Below are 18,027 nucleotides of genomic sequence, written 5' to 3'. Positions count from 1 at the left end.
GCCACAGGTCTACAAATAAATACTGGAAAGGCCTGTATTTGGTAAAGAAATACTTCCTGCCCTCATACATTCCTTTACCTGGACAAAGGTAGCATCATCTAAAGTGCTATTAGATCCAAATACTAGCTTTTCCAGAAACTTCAAATTGATTTAATCAATTTTCTAAGTCTTAAATTTGAGGCTAATTAGCATAACTAATTAATGTAACAGAATACCTGGTTTTTGCCTTTCAGCATGAGAAGATTGGTGACTTTGCCAAATGGTAATCCCAGGGAAATAACCTCAGCTTCTGTGACGTCACCTGGGAGTTTTCTCACATGGATTACTCGGGAAGGGACTCCTGTGCTTCTGTTATCACCTTTGAATTTCTTGCTGTCATTTCCATTAGCTGAAAAGAAATATTTTAATAGCCCTGTATATTAAGTGAACTGTACAATTTAAAATTACCTCTCAGTTCACATGAAGTTCCTGTTAATAGCCCATTCTAGCCAGGACTCAAAACTCGGGTTCTTTCAGCACAATGTCAATTTGAAACCTTTTAACACGGTTTTCTTTTTCGTGATGAGCCTTCAGAATATTACAAATTTTTCATGCCTATAGTACTCATAATGCCTAAAGAATCCTTTTCCATTAGTAACTAGAATGAGGCAGCTGACCCGCTCTCATAATAGTGATTCTACACTATCCCAATCAGAATCCAGGTATCCCAGAAATCAGTTTATATAAAAACTTCCATTATCCAAATTTAAAAAAAAAAAAAAAGCAACAACTAATCAAATCAAATTTCAAAGATGCTAGAATACAACATATTACCCCATTCTGCATATATAACGGAGAAAAAAAGTACAAGAATTCAGTAACATTTTAAAATACTCATTGTCTCATAAAAATCACAGCCTTTCCTTAAATTTTATGCTTCAAGATTCAGGTGAAACTTCACTAATTCAATACACAATTCCTAGATCAGCTCAAACCACATAGTACAAACTATGAATTTTGAGTAAAGAAAAAGAAAAAGTGATTTATTAAAGTTGAGATACTCAATTTCCATGTTCTTTATTATGTGACTCTATGGAGTAATTCCTTTCATTTTTCTAAGTTCCTTAGATCAACTGCAGGCTCTCAAACATTTGCATGCTCTAAATTCAGTTCCCAAAGTTTGAACTAAGAATAAATGAATGTAGCCTTATGAAGGTGGCTCTTATTTACTAGAAAAAGATTCCCAGTAAACCAATTAGAATGATGAATTTGGGAGAAGAGTTAACAGGCTAAGGCTACTGAAGTCTTTTAACATGTGGCCATTGGTTTCTGAAAACTTTGGCTAGCAATTTACCTGCAGAAGCAGAGTTGCTGCTCATGATAAAGGGTCCGTTAGTAACACAAGTAGAGAAAAGCTCGTCAGATCCCCGCTGGAAGAAAAAAGGAAAAGGGTGAGATGTATTTACTAAATACTTGTATTTCAAGTACTTTTGAGAACAGAACAATTCTGAAATCAGATGTACAAGATGAAGAAGTGATACTGGATTTATGGTGCTAGCTTAAACCTTGCCTTCAATGGAGTAAAAACCTGTGTTCAACATATATTTTAAATGTCAACTAATCATTGTTGGGGTGCAGGTTCCTTGAGAGGGAAGATTAGCCAGAAAGACTATCCCAGAAGACAAAATTGTCCCTTAAGTTCTGTAAGTTAAGATTATTTCTTTGGAGGTTTGAAGTTTAAGTAAACAGGATAATGAAGTGGACAACATTTGAGGTTCCCCTAAGATTTACAAGATAATATTAAAGATTAGCTATCAATTACTGGGAAATCAAGAGATCACCCTGGATATGACCAAAGGCAAACTGGAAAGAAAGCAGAAGCAAACTAAAAATTTACTTCAAGTACCCATGTTGTCAGTTTTTGAAGAGTAGCTTATTTGGGGTTCACACAACAGATGTTCCTAATAATCCTAACTTCTACTACTGGAATTTCTTTAATATTCTGTCCCTTATTATATAAAGAAGCTAGAATGAGCTTTATAACCAAAACGCTGTTAAAAATTCCAAGATAGATTTTAGCTGTCTTGAATTATCATATTAAAAGCTAGACTTCAATGATCCAATGGGTGACAAAGAACTCCTTGTGAATAGGAAGCTGGCTACCTTCATTTCCATAGCCTGCAATGCAGCCAACAGGAAGATGTCCTATTTTCCAGCAGCTCCAATGAAACCATACCCTCTGCTTTGTCACACTTTCAGAGATTACTTCGAAACACTATCTCTTTTATCAAGTACTATCCAGTGACAAGTGGCGTAACTGTATCACTTCAAAATACAAGTGCTATTTATTTAGTCATTCCAGTGTCTAGGATACAAACTAGGTCAAAAAAAAAAAAAAAAAAAAAAAAAAAAACCAGCAACTCATAATTGTCTGAGGAACTAGCTTTGATTTCCCTACCATCAGTAATCACAAAGTCCTTACCTCTAAATTTATAGAAAACAAAAATGCAATTTCACCACTTCAATTTTTAACCAAAACAAGCTGAGGCTGAGACAGTGACGCTGAGCAAAAAAGCATCTACTAATAGAAGATCTGTATAGAATTCAACAAAAGTAAAGAAATCCTCCACCTTCTTCCTCAATTAATCATAGAATAATGATCATTCCACAAAATCATGCTGGAAATTACAACTATCTTGAAGTCCACTCAAGCCTTTACTGGGGGGAAGAGTTGAGCTAAAGTATTAAAATTTTAGTAATAAACACATTTCCTACAAGACATTTTATATTGTTATTAATTGCACACACTTGCAAAAGTTACTTTTACATTCCGTTGGTAGACACATGCAACATTATTACTTAGCAATTAAAATGCGTGACAAGATCAAATGAAGTTTAAGTCAAGCACAAATGTGTGGTTTGCTAAATTTAAATTCAAAAATATCTACTGCCATAGTTGTTCATAATTTTATGAAACAAAGCGACTGTGGTAACAGGTTTACAAAAATAGTGCGCTGGGAATATAACACTCATCTTAAGGCTTTAGACAAACCAAAAGCAGGGCCAACAAATCTGGAAGTCAAGGATTAGCTTATTTGCTTTTCTCAGCACAAAGCAGAATGGAAACAAGCTTAAGCATGTGACCAACTGCACATTTCTCTTCAATTTCACTGTCATTTTACTTATATAACCCCAATTTGCACTAAAAACTAATTTTTAGACTCTGAAATCTGCATTATTACAGAAACAGCAAAACTTAAAGTCCTACTTTTTAGCGGTCCCAACTATAAAATTTATTAATCTTTACAAATGAATTATTTAGTTAAAGCCTTCTTTTAATATATTTATAAAATTTAAAAACTTTCCTCAAATAAAAATCACAGGAGTGACAAGATAAAAATGTCAACTAACTTTAACCCAAGATGACTGAAAATTTCTGTTAAGTGATTTGGGCAAGAAAACCTTAAACTTTTACTGTCAACTCTACACTCAAATCAACTTCATTGACTTTGGTTGGAACTGATCTTTTGCGGTGAGAGCCCCAACCATAGCTTTTCTATTATTTTATGCAAACATCCTTAGATAAGGATCAATAACTAAATTCAAACATAACAAGCCATTAAAGAGATCCTTTAAATGCTAATGGCCATGTATACCTGATCTTGAGGGGTGATCCAACAAATTTAAGACTTTCAAGATAAGAATAAAATCCTGGATTTAAAAATGAAAAGGACCAGAGAAATTTAGTCAAACTTGCTTACTTAGTTGAGGAAAGACAAAAGTATCTTTACCAAATTCACACTGATACTAACTTTTAAAAAGGGGTTAGAATTTGAACACATATCTGATCAAATCCACTTTTTTCCACTGTACCCAAACAACTCCTTAGTGTTTTTGATATCAAATCAAATTTCAGAAGAAATATATTCAATCCTTTACATGATCAGATTTCCACGTTATCTACTACAATCCCTTTATTTTACATGTAAGAAAAATGAGACAAGGAATGGTTTCTTTTCAAGGTCTCACCAAGAAGTAATCAATAATTTCAGTCTATGTCTCCAAACCTAATACTTTCCATATACTTTCCATTATCACCACTGTTAAAGCAATGCACAACTAGCACTAGCAGAAGGAGATGAATAATTAAGATCAGATCTTACGCCTTTTTATCATGGTAAAATTAAGATCAAATCCACCTGTGTCTCCTCTGTAGAAAATTCCCTTCCTCTCGTGCCTACCTTCAATCAGAAAAGGGTTAAGAAGGTCTGCAATAAATTACCCTGGCATGAGTTCTATCAATAAAGTTATTTTAAAAAAAAAAAAAAAAAAAAAAAGGTCTACAGAGACTATTCTAGATACTGCTTCAATAAAATTCCTGAAACACCAAATGCAATCAATCCCCCCCCCAAAAAAAGAGGGGGGAGAGGAACTACTAAAAATACAGTTTAATTAAGTTTTAGCTGCCCCTATGGTGCTCATTCTAATAACGGATATTAAAAAAAGCACAGGAGACATTAGCTTCTATTTATGGTAAAACAAATCCCAGCAAGCATTTCTATTACAGGTGATAAATCCTACTACTTACCAGCAAAATTAATTCTGACAGATTACTCAGTTGAGAAAATAGATTGGGAATAGAATATTCAGTCCAGAGAATAGAAGAACTATTGAACTAGAATTTAAGGGCACTTATTAGTATTGCTTCCCCAGGATTTATCAAGTTCAAATTTATCAAATTTATCTTTCAATGCACTGTTTTTATTTACTATCAACTAAAAAATAATCTATATATCCTAGTATTTTGAGCCCAATGAAGGCAGAACTCCACTACTCTCACGTAAGAATTTAAACAACTAGTTTTTGAACGAAATGAAATATTATCAACATTCTGACCTAAAATTAATGAGGGCAGCCAGTGAGCTAATTTCAATCTCAACATCTTAATCCTTCCTATTTAATTTCCCATTTCATTGCCTCAATCCAAAATAAATTAGGTTAAGTGCTCATGTACAATGGACTAAAGATCTGGGTTTGAATCTAACTTCTAAAGATTCTTCTGTATAGCTTTGGCTTTGAAATCACTTCATCTCTCTGGATCCATTTCCTTATTTAGTGGAAAACAAGGGAATTTAGCAGTATGTCATCGCAGCTTTTTCCAAAGCTAAGCTTCAGAATTCTACAACTGATGATAATGTACCATTAGAAACAAACTATTGAATTTGTTTTTTACAAGCCAAAAACTACCACCATAAAACCAAAGAATGAAGTCTTAGATTGAGGCCTCATATAGCATTTTCTAAGTATAAAATATACTAGTATGTGGCCTATCCCTGAGAAACAAAAATAAATATTGACACATAAATATTGGTAGTTCCCCCTGCCCTAATAAGAGGTAGTGCCTATAAACCCCCAAATTACACATATATTTGTTACCAGTGGCCATCTTAAGTATCAGAACTCTGATTCAAATCCTGGTCTACTAATCAAATCCAGCAGAATTCCATATGCCATGCCAGAGTTAGAAGCTTCCTAGAAGAATTCTCATTATAAAGGCAAAGATTAGCTCTGTGCCCCCAGCACAGTTATATGAAGAAACAAACGTTACTCTATTTTATTTGGTCAATGATATATATATATGTAGATATACATATAAAATGCATATATAATGATGGTCTGTTATGACTAAGTAAGCCATGTATTTAAAGCTTTACAAACATATCAGAAAATACCAAACACATTTAGAGAAACATGGAAATGAATTTTTTTTGCACAATATAAAAATATGAAAATGTTCAAAAGAATTGCAACTATTTTTATTTATATCACATTGCTTGCTGTTTTGGGGAGAGGGTTTGTAATGGAGGGAGAAAAATTTAGAATAAAGTTTTACAAATAAATATGAATATTGAAAATTATGTTTACATTCATTTGGAAAAATAATGCAAGGCTGGTTCAATATCAGTATAATTGGCCATATTAATAATCAAATCAACAAAAACCATATGATCATCTCAATAGATGTAGAAAAAGCATTTGATAAAACCCAACATCCATTCCTATTAAAAAGTCTTGAGAGCATAGGAATAAATGGACTTTCCCTTAAAATAATCAGTAGCATCTATTTAAAAGCAGCAGTAAGCATCATATGTAATGGGGACAAACTGCAACCATTCCCAATAAGATCAGGAGTGAAACAAGGTTGCCCACTGTCACCGTTACTATTTAATATTGCATTAGAAATGCTAGCTTTGGCAACGAGTTGAGAAAGTGATTAAAGGAATAAAAATAGGCAATGAGGAAAAATAAAATACCATTTTAAAAATTATCCCACTTGATCCTTAGAACAAAGCTGGGAGATAATGCTATTGTCCTCAATGGACAGATGAGAAAATTAAGTCACAAAAATTATGCGAGTTGCCCATGATCAAACAGCTACTATCTGTTTGAGGACACATTGGAACTCAGGTCTTCCTAATGCCTGGATCAAAGATATCCAATGGGCCACCTGGCTGATTTACAAGCCTTTTGTGCTTATAAACCAAACCATGAAAGGTCAACTTGCTTTGTAAGAATTGCCAGATATAAATTTCCTACTGGTCAAAGTGAGTATGATCAACTTTAAAAGACTTAAGCTCTTCTCAGCAATGCAATGATAAAAAAAAAAAAAAAAACAATTCCCAAAGATCCATGATGGAAAATGCACACATCCAGAGAATTAGAATGGAATTGGAATTAGAATGCAGACTGAGGCACACTAATTTGGGGGGGGGGGGGAGGGAAGGCTGTTATTCCCTGGATAGCAGGCCATATAGCCCCCCTCCCCTTTTTGCAATTAGATTTGGAAAGGTAATTTTAAACCTTGAGACTTTGACTCCCCTTCACATAGCATTGAGACAATGAAGATAGAAAAGAAAAATAGTACCCAGGTGTTGCCTTTACGACTTCATCCCTACCCAAAAACTACCCTGGGAATAGAATTGTCAAGGACAATCCAGCAGTTATGCCCTCCTTATAGCCCCTATCTATCAAAGAAAGGTCCTCGTCCCCTGTCTGATAGATAGGGCCTGAGCCACAATCTCCAAGCTGTAAACACCAAGTTAACTCCTCTCTCTCTCTGCCTTCCCTTTGAAGTGAAGATAACAGCTAAAACACTAATTGCACTCTCAATTCTGTATTTGCTTGCTTTAAAAAAAAAAAAAAACACCTTATAAAGGGTGTGCTTAAGTTGTTCTGGACTGAATGCTTTGCAAGTATATTCCCATTTTGGTCAGCTAGCTTAAATTCTCCACATTAAAGATTAAAAACAAGGGAGCTAAATGCTAGATAGAGCACCAAGTCATGAGGAGTTCAAATCTGGCCTCAGACACGTCCTGAATGTGTGACCTTGCACAAGTCACTTAACCACAACTGCCTCAGTCCAAAAAAAAAAAAAAAAAAAAAAAAAAAGATTAAAAACAATCTTGTCTCATTTCAGTTTCTCTGGTGGGGAGGTGTTTCTCAGGGCTTTTCCCTTTTGATTCTTTCGCAACATGACTAATGTGGAAACATTTAAATTAATATTTACATATATAAAATTTTTTATACAAAGAATCAGGAGGAAAAGAATAATCAAATACACATTAATATAGCACAAAATGGTGATCAAATACTCACAGCACAGGAAATTGCAAGGAGACTTGTCACTAGTGGAGTGACTTAGAAACTTGAGGCAAAGAATATTTTAATTTCACGATAGAATGAGATCTTGAAGCTAGTTTTCTCTTTCCAATTAAAGATTATGATTCTACAGAACCCAGTGCTCATGTTACAGTTAAATTGAAAAAACTGGCTTCTTTTATTGCTTGAAATTTCTGTCAATCCATGAATCAAAAACTGATTAAATCTACTAAAGCTAAAAGGGGACTGAGTGCAATATAAAGACTCTTCAATTTAAAATGTTTTGTTGTTTCGCTAATTTGTTCTAACTCTCCAATATTAGAATTAAAAGCCTTGGCAGTCATGGAAACACCTTACGAAACAAACCAGCTACAAGAATGAATGAATATAAGGTGTGGTGTTCTTCAACTGCCAAAAAAATTCTAGCACTTAGAAGTGAAGCAAAGTTGTTCTTCCTGCTTAGTACACTAAACTAATACACCCAAAAGCATTGAGAATCAAGTGCCATTTTAACCTCTTCAAGAGCAATGATTTTTACCTGGCATGCAAAATCTTCCTTCACTCTTTTTAAGGCACAATGATACCAAAAAATCCTTTGAATTTAAAGCTCTTTTAAAAAGCAGGCACTTCTCTCTATCCGACTCCAGGAAGACCCAGATAATATACAATACAGGAAAACAAGACAAACATTGGTAAACAATATTAGCTGAGCTATAACATTCTTTCCAATTCAAAAACTAGTATAAAATTTCAAAAGCCAGCTGTGGCAAAGATGATTTGCCAAAGTAAAACTGACCAAGGTGAACCTTGAAGGAGAAAATGTTATGTACTAGGAAACCCAGGATCACTGTGTTTGGGCCAGTAATTTCCTTTGTCTGGGCCCTAAATTTCTTCAACATCTCCCTTTTCTCCCCCAAAACAGGTTACTGCATGTAAATTAAGCAATTAGCAATTATCTGGAGAAAGGAGAGAACTATATAAAACATGTGGTATACATGTGTGATCATGCCAGCAAAAGCAAGCTTTAAAAAAGTTTCAGTCTTTGAACTACATCAATAAAGGGGGATGGGGAGAGAAGAATTGGAATTTCCTCACAGCATTCTTGGCTAAGTGCCTTAAACCATAATTGCTGTTCCCATAGCAAAAATCCTGGCTCAAGCACAAAAAACATTTCTATGCAACTAAGGGACATCACACTCTGATGAAGTGGCTTGGTTCTTTTGTGTTTTTGAAGAGCCACTTTATGATATTCTAAACGAATTTAGTGTATAAGTACAGTAATATCACACACTTCCAATGCCATTTAATGACTACCATGTAAGAGTCCCTTAAGTTTGACAACTTTCATATCAATGTAACAAATTTCAACTATAATCTAAGCTTCTTTCTTTCAACTATTATAAAAATATTTATTACATTAATACATTGAAATGTCAGCAATAAGATTTACTACCATGAACCAATTTTACGGTACATTTAAATAAAGGGGAAAACAAGACTGTACATGCAATGTAATTGCACTTCTATACCAAGCCATGAGACAGTGTTTCTCTGATCAAGTTAATCTGTCGGACTGTCGGACTGGTTTGCATAGAAGTCTTCTCAAAAACCTTAATCTCCCTAAAGTCTTCCCCAGGCCAAAAGTTGCATTCAATGCTTTGTTGTCCCATCCCTCAATACTACTCGAGCAGCCTGGCAGCACCCTTTAGCTTGGGGGGTTGTGGGGGGAGGGGAGGAGGGGAAGAGGAGTTGGAGTGGGAAGGAGTACCCTCTTGGTGCCAGAAAAAAGCAATCAGTTTCTGCAACACTGAAACCAAGAAACTCCTAAGCTCTACCTCCTTCAAAGAAGTCCTTACAAGGACAAGAACAAAGTAAGGGCAATCCAATCAGGTAGCAAGGTCAAGTGATTTAGTTAGAACCTCTCCTACTACACTAGGAACCTTCCAAGAGAACATAATCAGTTATCTTTGTAGCTTCCAGTGTCCTCTGCATAGGAATCAATTGATCAATTGAAAAGCTTTGAATTTCCTAACCTGCTAATTGTAATGCACACAGGTAATTCTTAATGTTATGACTCAGAATGCATAGGAAACTCAGAAGTTATATTGGGCAGCATAGTGGCAAATTTAACTTCCAATTTTGAAAATATACTCATAGCCAATAGCTTGCTTCCTTGCAACTACAATTCAATACTCTAGAGGGCGGGTATCAAGCAAAAATAAAAGTACAGTAATACTTTTTCGGCATGACAGTCCTTCAACTTAAATTCTCTTCCCCAAGCCAAACATTTCCAACTCCTTCAACCTTAATGTCTCATCTCATATCACTCTCTAAACTAAGAATGGTTTTTGCACAAAAACATAACTAAAATGAGCCAACACTTGAGCAATATTATAATAAACCTTGATGTATTAAAGCAGCATAAAACTCAAGTGAGTTTTTTTGGCCTGACCTGTCACATTGCTGACTCAATAATCTTGCAACTTGATTGATTTTTTTGTTGAAGGAAATTTTAAGGAAAAAAAGACCAGATTCCTTGGTTTGTATTTAATATAATTATTTAAAACCAAATGAAATTTATATTGATTTCATTGAAATTTCATTGCATGAAATGTCAGCTTAACATTCTACTCTGTTCTTTCTGGATGTAGTCACCATCCACTGCCCAGATGAGCAAATGCTGAACAAAACCAAGATGGCCCATGAGGCCTTCTCCCAGAAGTCCTTCCAGATCGAAAATGATCCATTCTCCAAGTATTCAAAGCAGGCTACAACTCACATTTTGCCACAAGAATAATCATCTAGTAACCATAGGAAAAAGGTAAAAACTAGGTTGTTCTAACAATTCTTTTTTGTCATGTTCACTGGTTCTCTTCCTATGGATTAGAAGAAAAAATACATTATTAGCCTATAGCCTTCTTGGAAGGAGTCGAACAATGACGTTATTTTGGGACCCTCTCCTATTCTTCAATTTTTCGTTTAGCAGCTGACCATAATGTAACCTTAGGGGTTACTAATAGTTTCACCAAGGTCCAGTGAGTGATTTAATTGAGGAAATCACCTAAATTTGGTCTTCACATTAATTATAAATATAGAAGTCAAAAAATACTTCTTATAAGCAGAGGTGGATATATATATCTCATGATACTACAATAGCAGTATCAACACCACATTCAAAGGTATCACAGAAAATTACTCCCCTACAGTATCGATTGTATTCTCAATTCACTAAAATAGAATCTAGGTGCTCTAGTGTCCAAACATTCATTTTTTTTAACTCTACCAAATGTCTACAATTTATGCCTTAGGCCTTTCAGGCCACCCATAAATATTCAAATTAATTGCTAAATCCCTTTCTAAATAATGTCCCAGGCCTGTCCATCTAAATGGAAATTTCTCCATCTCAGACCAAGTGCAGCCTTCCAGAGAATTTTACCGTGGCTGTACCTTTTTTGTGATCCAAAGTATCTGTTACTGTGGTCAGCATTTATATCTGGCCAAATTCCAGGAAAATACAGTGTAACTCACTTAATTTCTTTTCATATTAGAAAGTTTTTCACTCCCTCAAACCAGTAAGACACTGCTTCTCCCCAAAGTATTACATTTAACAAATGAGCTCAATTTATGACTTGCCAACTGTTGTTCTGCTAGTTAGAAGAATTGAGACTTGTTCCTTTACAAAAACACTAGAGGCCAGGTCACTATAAGCATCTAGAGTTTAATTAAGGACAAAACAGTAGCTTAATCCCAGTCCAAACAGCAGCCTTTTAAAGGCTATTACAACACCCCACTTGAAGGTGTTTCAGTGAATATAATTTACTTCTCCCACACTCCAAGGGAATTTTGCATTTTCAAATAAGCAGGAAGTATAAATTCCATTTTTTCAAAACAAAAAGTTGACTATTGACTGCATCAATATATATACACACAGGAACACCACAAACATGGGGTTGGACATCTGTAGAATGCTTTATCTAAATTAACCTCTGAAGAATTCAGACATCCTTTCAACTAAAAGCCTAAAATAAACTGCTTCAGCAATAGTGAAATTAGATAAATGACAAACGGACCAAACAGTTCAGCAACTGATAAATTCCCCTATGAAATGCCCTATTAAACTCTCCATCAAATAGAAATGGAAAACTAATGACCAATCCCTTCTCTGAGGCTCTACTTTAGAGAGCAGATTAAAGTTCTAGGAAAGGCCATATTTATAGTCTATTATGATTATAAGACTAGATGAATTTCTGAAGACATTTCTAAACTTTAGACTTATGACATTAAGCTTTTCTTTCATCTGTGATTTTTAAAGAACACCTTTAAGTATATGCTATATCCTTAAAAATATAAGGTTGAGAAGCAGAAATCCCAGAAATGCAACAAGCAGAAAATTGCACCTTAATTCTGTTTGGGGGTGGGCTCTAATTACATTTGGCACTGGACAAATATGAATAGCTGATTATCTTTCATTCCAGTGAAATCATCAGAACAGCCACAATTATAGAGCCCCCTTGCTTTTAGCTTCTTTTACTCAATTACATGGAAGAGTTGGAAGGGGCAGGAGACTTCTTTTACTAGCTCAAATAGGATTACTTGAACAGGTTGCCAACCTGTAAAATACCCCTTCCTTAACATTCATTCCTCTGGAAGAAGGAACTATGGAGTAAGAAACTGGTAAATAATTCCCCTTGTTACTTAAGTGAAAAATTATTATTTATTTAATTCAGAACTAGCACAATTTACAAAATCCCTCTCTATTGAGGATCTTATTAAAATGTTGGAGTCAGATTTATGAAAACATGACAAAGTTTCTCCCCTACATTAAAATTTTCTTCTAGACCCCAACTTGAAGATTCTCTACACACAACACAACTTACAGGGCTATCTAGTATACCAAGCTATTCTTAACTAACCCAACCAGGAGAAAATAAAAGCCCAGAAGTTATGACCCACTAAGTGACAAAAACAGAAGGACTGTTTATTAATCCGTAAACCTTTTCAGTATTGCCTCTACTACTAATGGCAATATTTTTCAGGCAAAAATCAAGTAAGATTGAAATGTAATAGGCTAAAAAGTTGTTCATTTTTAAAGAAATTGCAAGGTAGAATGTTCATCCTTTATGGTTAAGAAAAATGTTAAGCATTTATATAGTGCTTACAGATGAAGGAGTTTCCTGTCAGCACTTGGGATTTGAGGAAATCTTCTCCAGAGACTGGAGAAGGATAAAAGTTGCAGCATTTACACTTAAAAGAAAAAAGTTAAGAATTTCAAAGGAGTAAAGATAATACAACATACAGTCGGTCATTACATTGTATGACATCTAATTTGGCCCAACAAAAAATAACATTCCAATATGTAGTGCTTATTCAGTACTCAGGTGACAATCCTTTTTTGAAATTAAAAAATTCTGGCTTAAATTCCTAATTTTCCAGATTCAAATTGCTGAACAGCAGCACTACTTTAGGGCTAAAAAATAAAACGAGATCTACCTAAACAATGGAGAAGTAGATAAGAGTTCTCAATCTTTTCAATTGAAGGCTAATACTAAACTAGATCAGATGCTCAGCAAGTGTAACAGAGAGAAAAGTGAGAAAAGTGCCTACCTTTGTACCAACTGTTATATCTGGGACAATGCTGTAGGAAAAAAAGAAAGAAAAGGATAAAAAGGTTAGATAGGTTTGCCACAATCATCAGCATAGTCACAGCAGTAAGGAAAAAAAGCTAGTCAAAGTAAACAGTTGTCTCCACAAGGAGCAAAGAAGAACTTACACAAGAGCATAAAACGTACCACAGATTGTTAGGTAAGGGGGGAAGGGGAAACCCAAGAATCAAATACTAAAGGCAATCTGAACACCCCACCTAATGCAGAATTTGCACCTTTCTTGTTTGTAAAGGACAAAGTGAGATAAGTACCCAAGCACAGTAGAGAAATACAACCACCAGAACTTGGTTGAAAGAAAGGGCAGGTAAAGGTCATAGTTATGATAGTTCAACCAACCACCATTTGATCTAAAAGTAGTTAAGTATACAGGGGTTTTTATCCCAATTAAAATAGCCTTAATTCACCCAGAATGCTATCTAACATCACCAAGACTTCTCTTCAAAAACTTTGTAAAGGCTATATTACAGATGATCTTATAAGATTTCAATCAAAAAAATTTTTTTAATGGAAGAGGCATAAGGGTTAAATAATTTGCCAAAAAGTCACAAAGGTGGTTGGGACTAAGATTTCAACCAGATGCTCCAGATGCTCTTAGCACTACCTAGTTAGCATACTGAGGATCCAGATAGTACATGTTGGCCATTTGATCGCATCCCTTCAACAGAAATTATATAGAGAATGTGAGAAGGGAGATAGCAACATGCATTTATTATTTCTGTTAGGAAGTGACGGGCACATACATGAAATGAGAATAAAATGACTGATATCAGGTACCCCCAACCTGTTGTTGGCAAAGCTGGAACTAGAAATTTATCTCCGAACATTTTCCTTATAAATAAGTAAGGGCCATACCTCAAGATAGTCTGGCCTTGCTGGACATCCTACCCCTGTAACTTCCTCCTTTAAATGATTTTATTATTGCTTTTTCTCCAACATAAAAAGTTTAGTAAGATGTCTTCATATTAAACCTTATTGGATCCATTCATCTGAAAAAATTACTAACAGGTCTCTGAAAACTCGGGACCACCCTGATACAAAATAATACAAAAAATTTTGTATTACTGTTTTTCAAACATTAAACTAGGGACACTTTCTCCTCTAATAAAAAGGTTAAGGAAGGTCCTACCATAAAGAGCTCATTTTGTTTTCAAAATGACTATTAGCGGGGAAATAGCCCTAGAAAAACCAAAGTATGAGAAGCATCAAGTTTCCTGAGCACTGGAAGTTATCAGTGCCATTTCTTTCAGTTTCCTGTTCCTCAGGAGGGCCTCAGACACAGGAAATGTTTTATATAAAGTAGCTTTTATAGAAAATATTCCAATTGTTTCAACAGGAAGGGATTTCAAACTCACCCCCCACACCAACTGCTGTCTTTGGATTCCTCTGTTAACAAACCATAGAATACAGTATATATTAAGCCAAAACACAAAAATAAAGTTGATGATGCTTCCATATATTATCACAATTTCAGTAAGTCACATTAATTTTCCTGTAACATTTAGGTATAAAAAAATTGAGGACCCTCCAAAATGTCCACTTTTCCATTTTCACCAAGTTTTGTGTTTTTTTTAAAAAGTCCATTTATTCCAGAAAAACTTGTGCTAAAAATTTATGGGATTTTAACCCTAACCCCACAGAATAGTCTCAAAAGAAAGCTCACTTAACACTTTATTTCCCAAAATAAAGCACTTTTATGCATACCCAGAGTAACAGTAGCATTAAAATGATGTTCAAAACTAAATGAGGGAAAGAAAAAGTTTTAAATAGATCAAAAATAAAGTTTCCAAAGTTAGATATCCAATATGGTTCTATAAGAGTGAGAGAGTTATGTGACTTTCCCCATGGAGTCACAATCCTAGCAAGTGTACAAAATACAAGACCAAAAAAAGCCAATTATATATCTTTTTCTTCCAAATGATATATAAAGGATTCTTTTTAAGTCAAATCTCAGAGTAGCAGTTAATTTATGTTACTTGCCAGACTATTAGTCTGGCTAAAGTGTAGCAAAAACTTCTTAAGCAACTCAAACTGGCTGAGCTCCAGACCCACACAAGCTATCCTGTACAATAGCAGAAGGGCCAAAAACACTTTCAGATTGCAAAGGTGTACAGATAAGCTTTTCAAAACTATCTTCCATCCAAAATTTATTTTCTATGATCAGTGTTATCTCTTTAACAATGCATTCTAAAGTTTAACTTTTTTTTTAACTTTTAAAAAGAATGCTACGTTTTTAGTTTCTCCATCAGATTTATGGTGTAACAATTTTAACCTTGGGGACAATACTAAATCCGATTCATTTTAAGAAATGCATTTAAAATATCACGGTCTCCCACAGATTGCTTTATTATCCCTTCTTTATATTAGATTTATTCAAGTCTCTGGAACTACTACACCGGCTACATAAAAACCAGGATTTTTTTACCTAGTACAGTTCCAGCGCAAAAGTAAAATATTTTCCTTCCAAAGAGATATGACATGAAAATCAACCTCTTAAAGACCTTTTAAAGTTGAGTTCATAGTTACTTCTATGAAGCGGGAGCTGGTTTCCTTTCCCTCGCCCCCCCCCCAATTTAGAAAGGGCAGAAGATTAAATATATTAAATATATATTTTAAAGTGTATAGAAAGAGCTCTTTTATGTCTTAAGGAAGCAGTCTAATTTTGCCTCTAGATAGCCACGACCTGAGTGACCTTAGGGAAGTCACTCAACTCTCCCGGCTTCGGATTTCCTCCTTCAGGAAAAGCAGCATAGAACCAGTTCATGAAATTCAATCCAATGCCTAGCCAAGGGCTTTCTCAGCGATACCAGATTACTTGCTTTTACTCTGAGCAAGTCGCAGAGAGAGTGAGGAAGTTTTCTGGACTAAGGAACTTCGGACATTCTAGCCCAAGCCTTCGATTTACAGCTGTGGAAACAGCTTGCGAGCCCAACATTTCCCAAGTGGCAGAATTGTCTCGAATTTCTGCAAATCTGTAAAAACTTTTCTTACCCCAAAAGTATTTAGATAAATGTGAATAAGCTCCTATTTTGGTTGTAAAACGTGGCTTATAAAAGATTAAGCTGCAAAGCTGCACGAATGGAGACATTCCAACTCAAGTCACCCCTCGCATTCAGATGGAATTTTGCTAAGTTTCAAAAATGTGATTATCCGGGTGGAAGGGAACGAGCTGGGTACGCAGGGCCTAGGCCTTCCCGGGAGGGAGGCTCCAGAGAAGGAGGGCTGAGAAGGTACCCAAACACAAAGGTCGCGGGGGTCTCTCCTCGGCCTCCCCCGGGTCACACAAAGTGGAGGAACTCCCTCCTTCCTGCCTCAGTTTCCTCCTTGGGGAAAATGGGGAGAGTAAAGGGGGACGTCGATAGCCCAACCCCGGGACTCCAGGAACGGGTGGTCCAAGTGAAGGCCTCGAGGCCCAGTTTAAGCTAGCGACTCTCTCGCCCCGCCCCCGGTGCGGTCCGGTCCCGACTCCTTCCAGGCGGGGCAGGTCGTGCCCCCAGCCCCACCCGGTCGGGCCCGGGGAGCCGAGGCCTCCACCCCGGAAAGGCGCACGCTGGGCGGGTGGGGGCGGGGAAGGCCTGAGTCCAGGGGCGGGAAGGCGGGAGGGGCCCCAGAGCGCGGGAGGAGGGCGGGAAAGGCCACGGTGAGACACGAGGAGGCAGCCACCGCGTGGGGCCGCGAAAAGGGGCGCCAAGAGCCCGCAGCCGGAAGAGAGGGAGGGGAAGAGATGCGCGCGCAAGGAAGGGTGTCAAGAATTTCTTTTTAAAAAGTCTATGAAAATGAGACTCTAGGAGAGGGGAAGCAAGACGCCCGCAGTAAAGCCCGGGCTCGCGCCGGCCGCCACACCACGCACGCGCGCTCGTGCTCCCGAGGGGGGAGGGGAACCGTTTGTCCCCCAACCCCGAAAGGCACGAGGCGTCCCGCGCCCCTCTCATACACATCCCCACCTCCCCAGGGTCACAGCACCGGTCCCAAACTCTGGCGGCACCCGGCCCGCCTCAGGAGCGTGACTAGGAGCGGCCATGAGGAGTTAGCAGAGGAGGCCCCCGGGGCGCTGCCTGCGGGTCGGGCGGCTGAGGGAACGGAGCGCCCGACGAAAGCCAAGACCGCGGCAGCAGTGGACAGGAGTATTCTGGGGGCAAAAAACAGGGCTTACCCGTCCATGGCACACGAGGAGACCCGAAGGGAACGGAGTGGAGGCGCCGGAATAGCAGGAACCGACTCAACGGCTCCGTGTTATAGACTCACAAAATGGCGGAGACGCCCCGACCACGTCCCCCGCGCGCCCTGCCCATTGGCTCTCACTGAGGGGAGGGGGCGGGGCGAGGCTTGCAGTCCCCCGCCAGGGTTACCAATTCGTTCATATGTCTCCTGGAGGGTGGGACCAAAAGGAAACCGAGAGAATTATTAGACCAGATGCCTGCCTGTCAATTCCCAAAGTGGAAACAGCCTGTAGGAATGAAAAAAAGAACCACCCACGTGATTGCCCATGAGCCACTGAACGGCCATCTTGAGTGTGGTTTTGTGGGTTAACGGTAGCCATCTTGAGAGTGGGTACGTGGCGGCTCAGAGAGCGGGAAGCGTGGAGCCCGTTAGGGCGGCCATCTTGTCTAGGGGCAGGAAGCTCAAAGTTCCCCATCTTGGGTGCTAAGAAAGCAATCCTCGTGTCTAATCCGTGCAGGGGCCATGTTATGTGTGGGCAAGGGATCCCTAGGTGGCCATCATTGTTGTG

At 37.4% G+C, this 18,027-nt stretch overlaps 1 protein-coding gene across 3 annotated transcripts in view; it reads right to left on the bottom strand.

Annotated features, from left to right (window-relative positions):
- Nucleotides 1–17,801, bottom strand: part of PTBP1 (polypyrimidine tract binding protein 1) — a 32,803-nt gene extending 15,002 nt beyond the window's left edge. For 2 of the 3 annotated variants that reach the window (XM_051972444.1, XM_051972445.1), the window contains exons 1-4: nucleotides 17,452–17,801; nucleotides 13,243–13,273; nucleotides 1,334–1,409; nucleotides 216–388 (exon numbers count right to left, since the gene is read on the bottom strand). In XM_051972444.1, the coding sequence (XP_051828404.1) occupies nucleotides 216–388; nucleotides 1,334–1,409; nucleotides 13,243–13,273; nucleotides 17,452–17,459 (288 nt within the window). In that variant the 5' untranslated portion in view covers nucleotides 17,460–17,801. The remainder of the gene's footprint in view (nucleotides 1–215; nucleotides 389–1,333; nucleotides 1,410–13,242; nucleotides 13,274–17,451) is intronic. The other variant, XM_051972446.1, reaches the window with a different exon arrangement.
- Nucleotides 17,802–18,027: the final 226 nt, after the last annotated feature.

This window comes from Antechinus flavipes, chromosome 1 (assembly GCF_016432865.1).
Source record: "Antechinus flavipes isolate AdamAnt ecotype Samford, QLD, Australia chromosome 1, AdamAnt_v2, whole genome shotgun sequence".
NCBI classification, from domain to species: domain Eukaryota; kingdom Metazoa; phylum Chordata; class Mammalia; order Dasyuromorphia; family Dasyuridae; genus Antechinus; species Antechinus flavipes.
The sequence above is the reverse complement of the archived record's forward strand: the minus strand, read 5'-3'. Positions and strand labels throughout refer to the sequence as shown.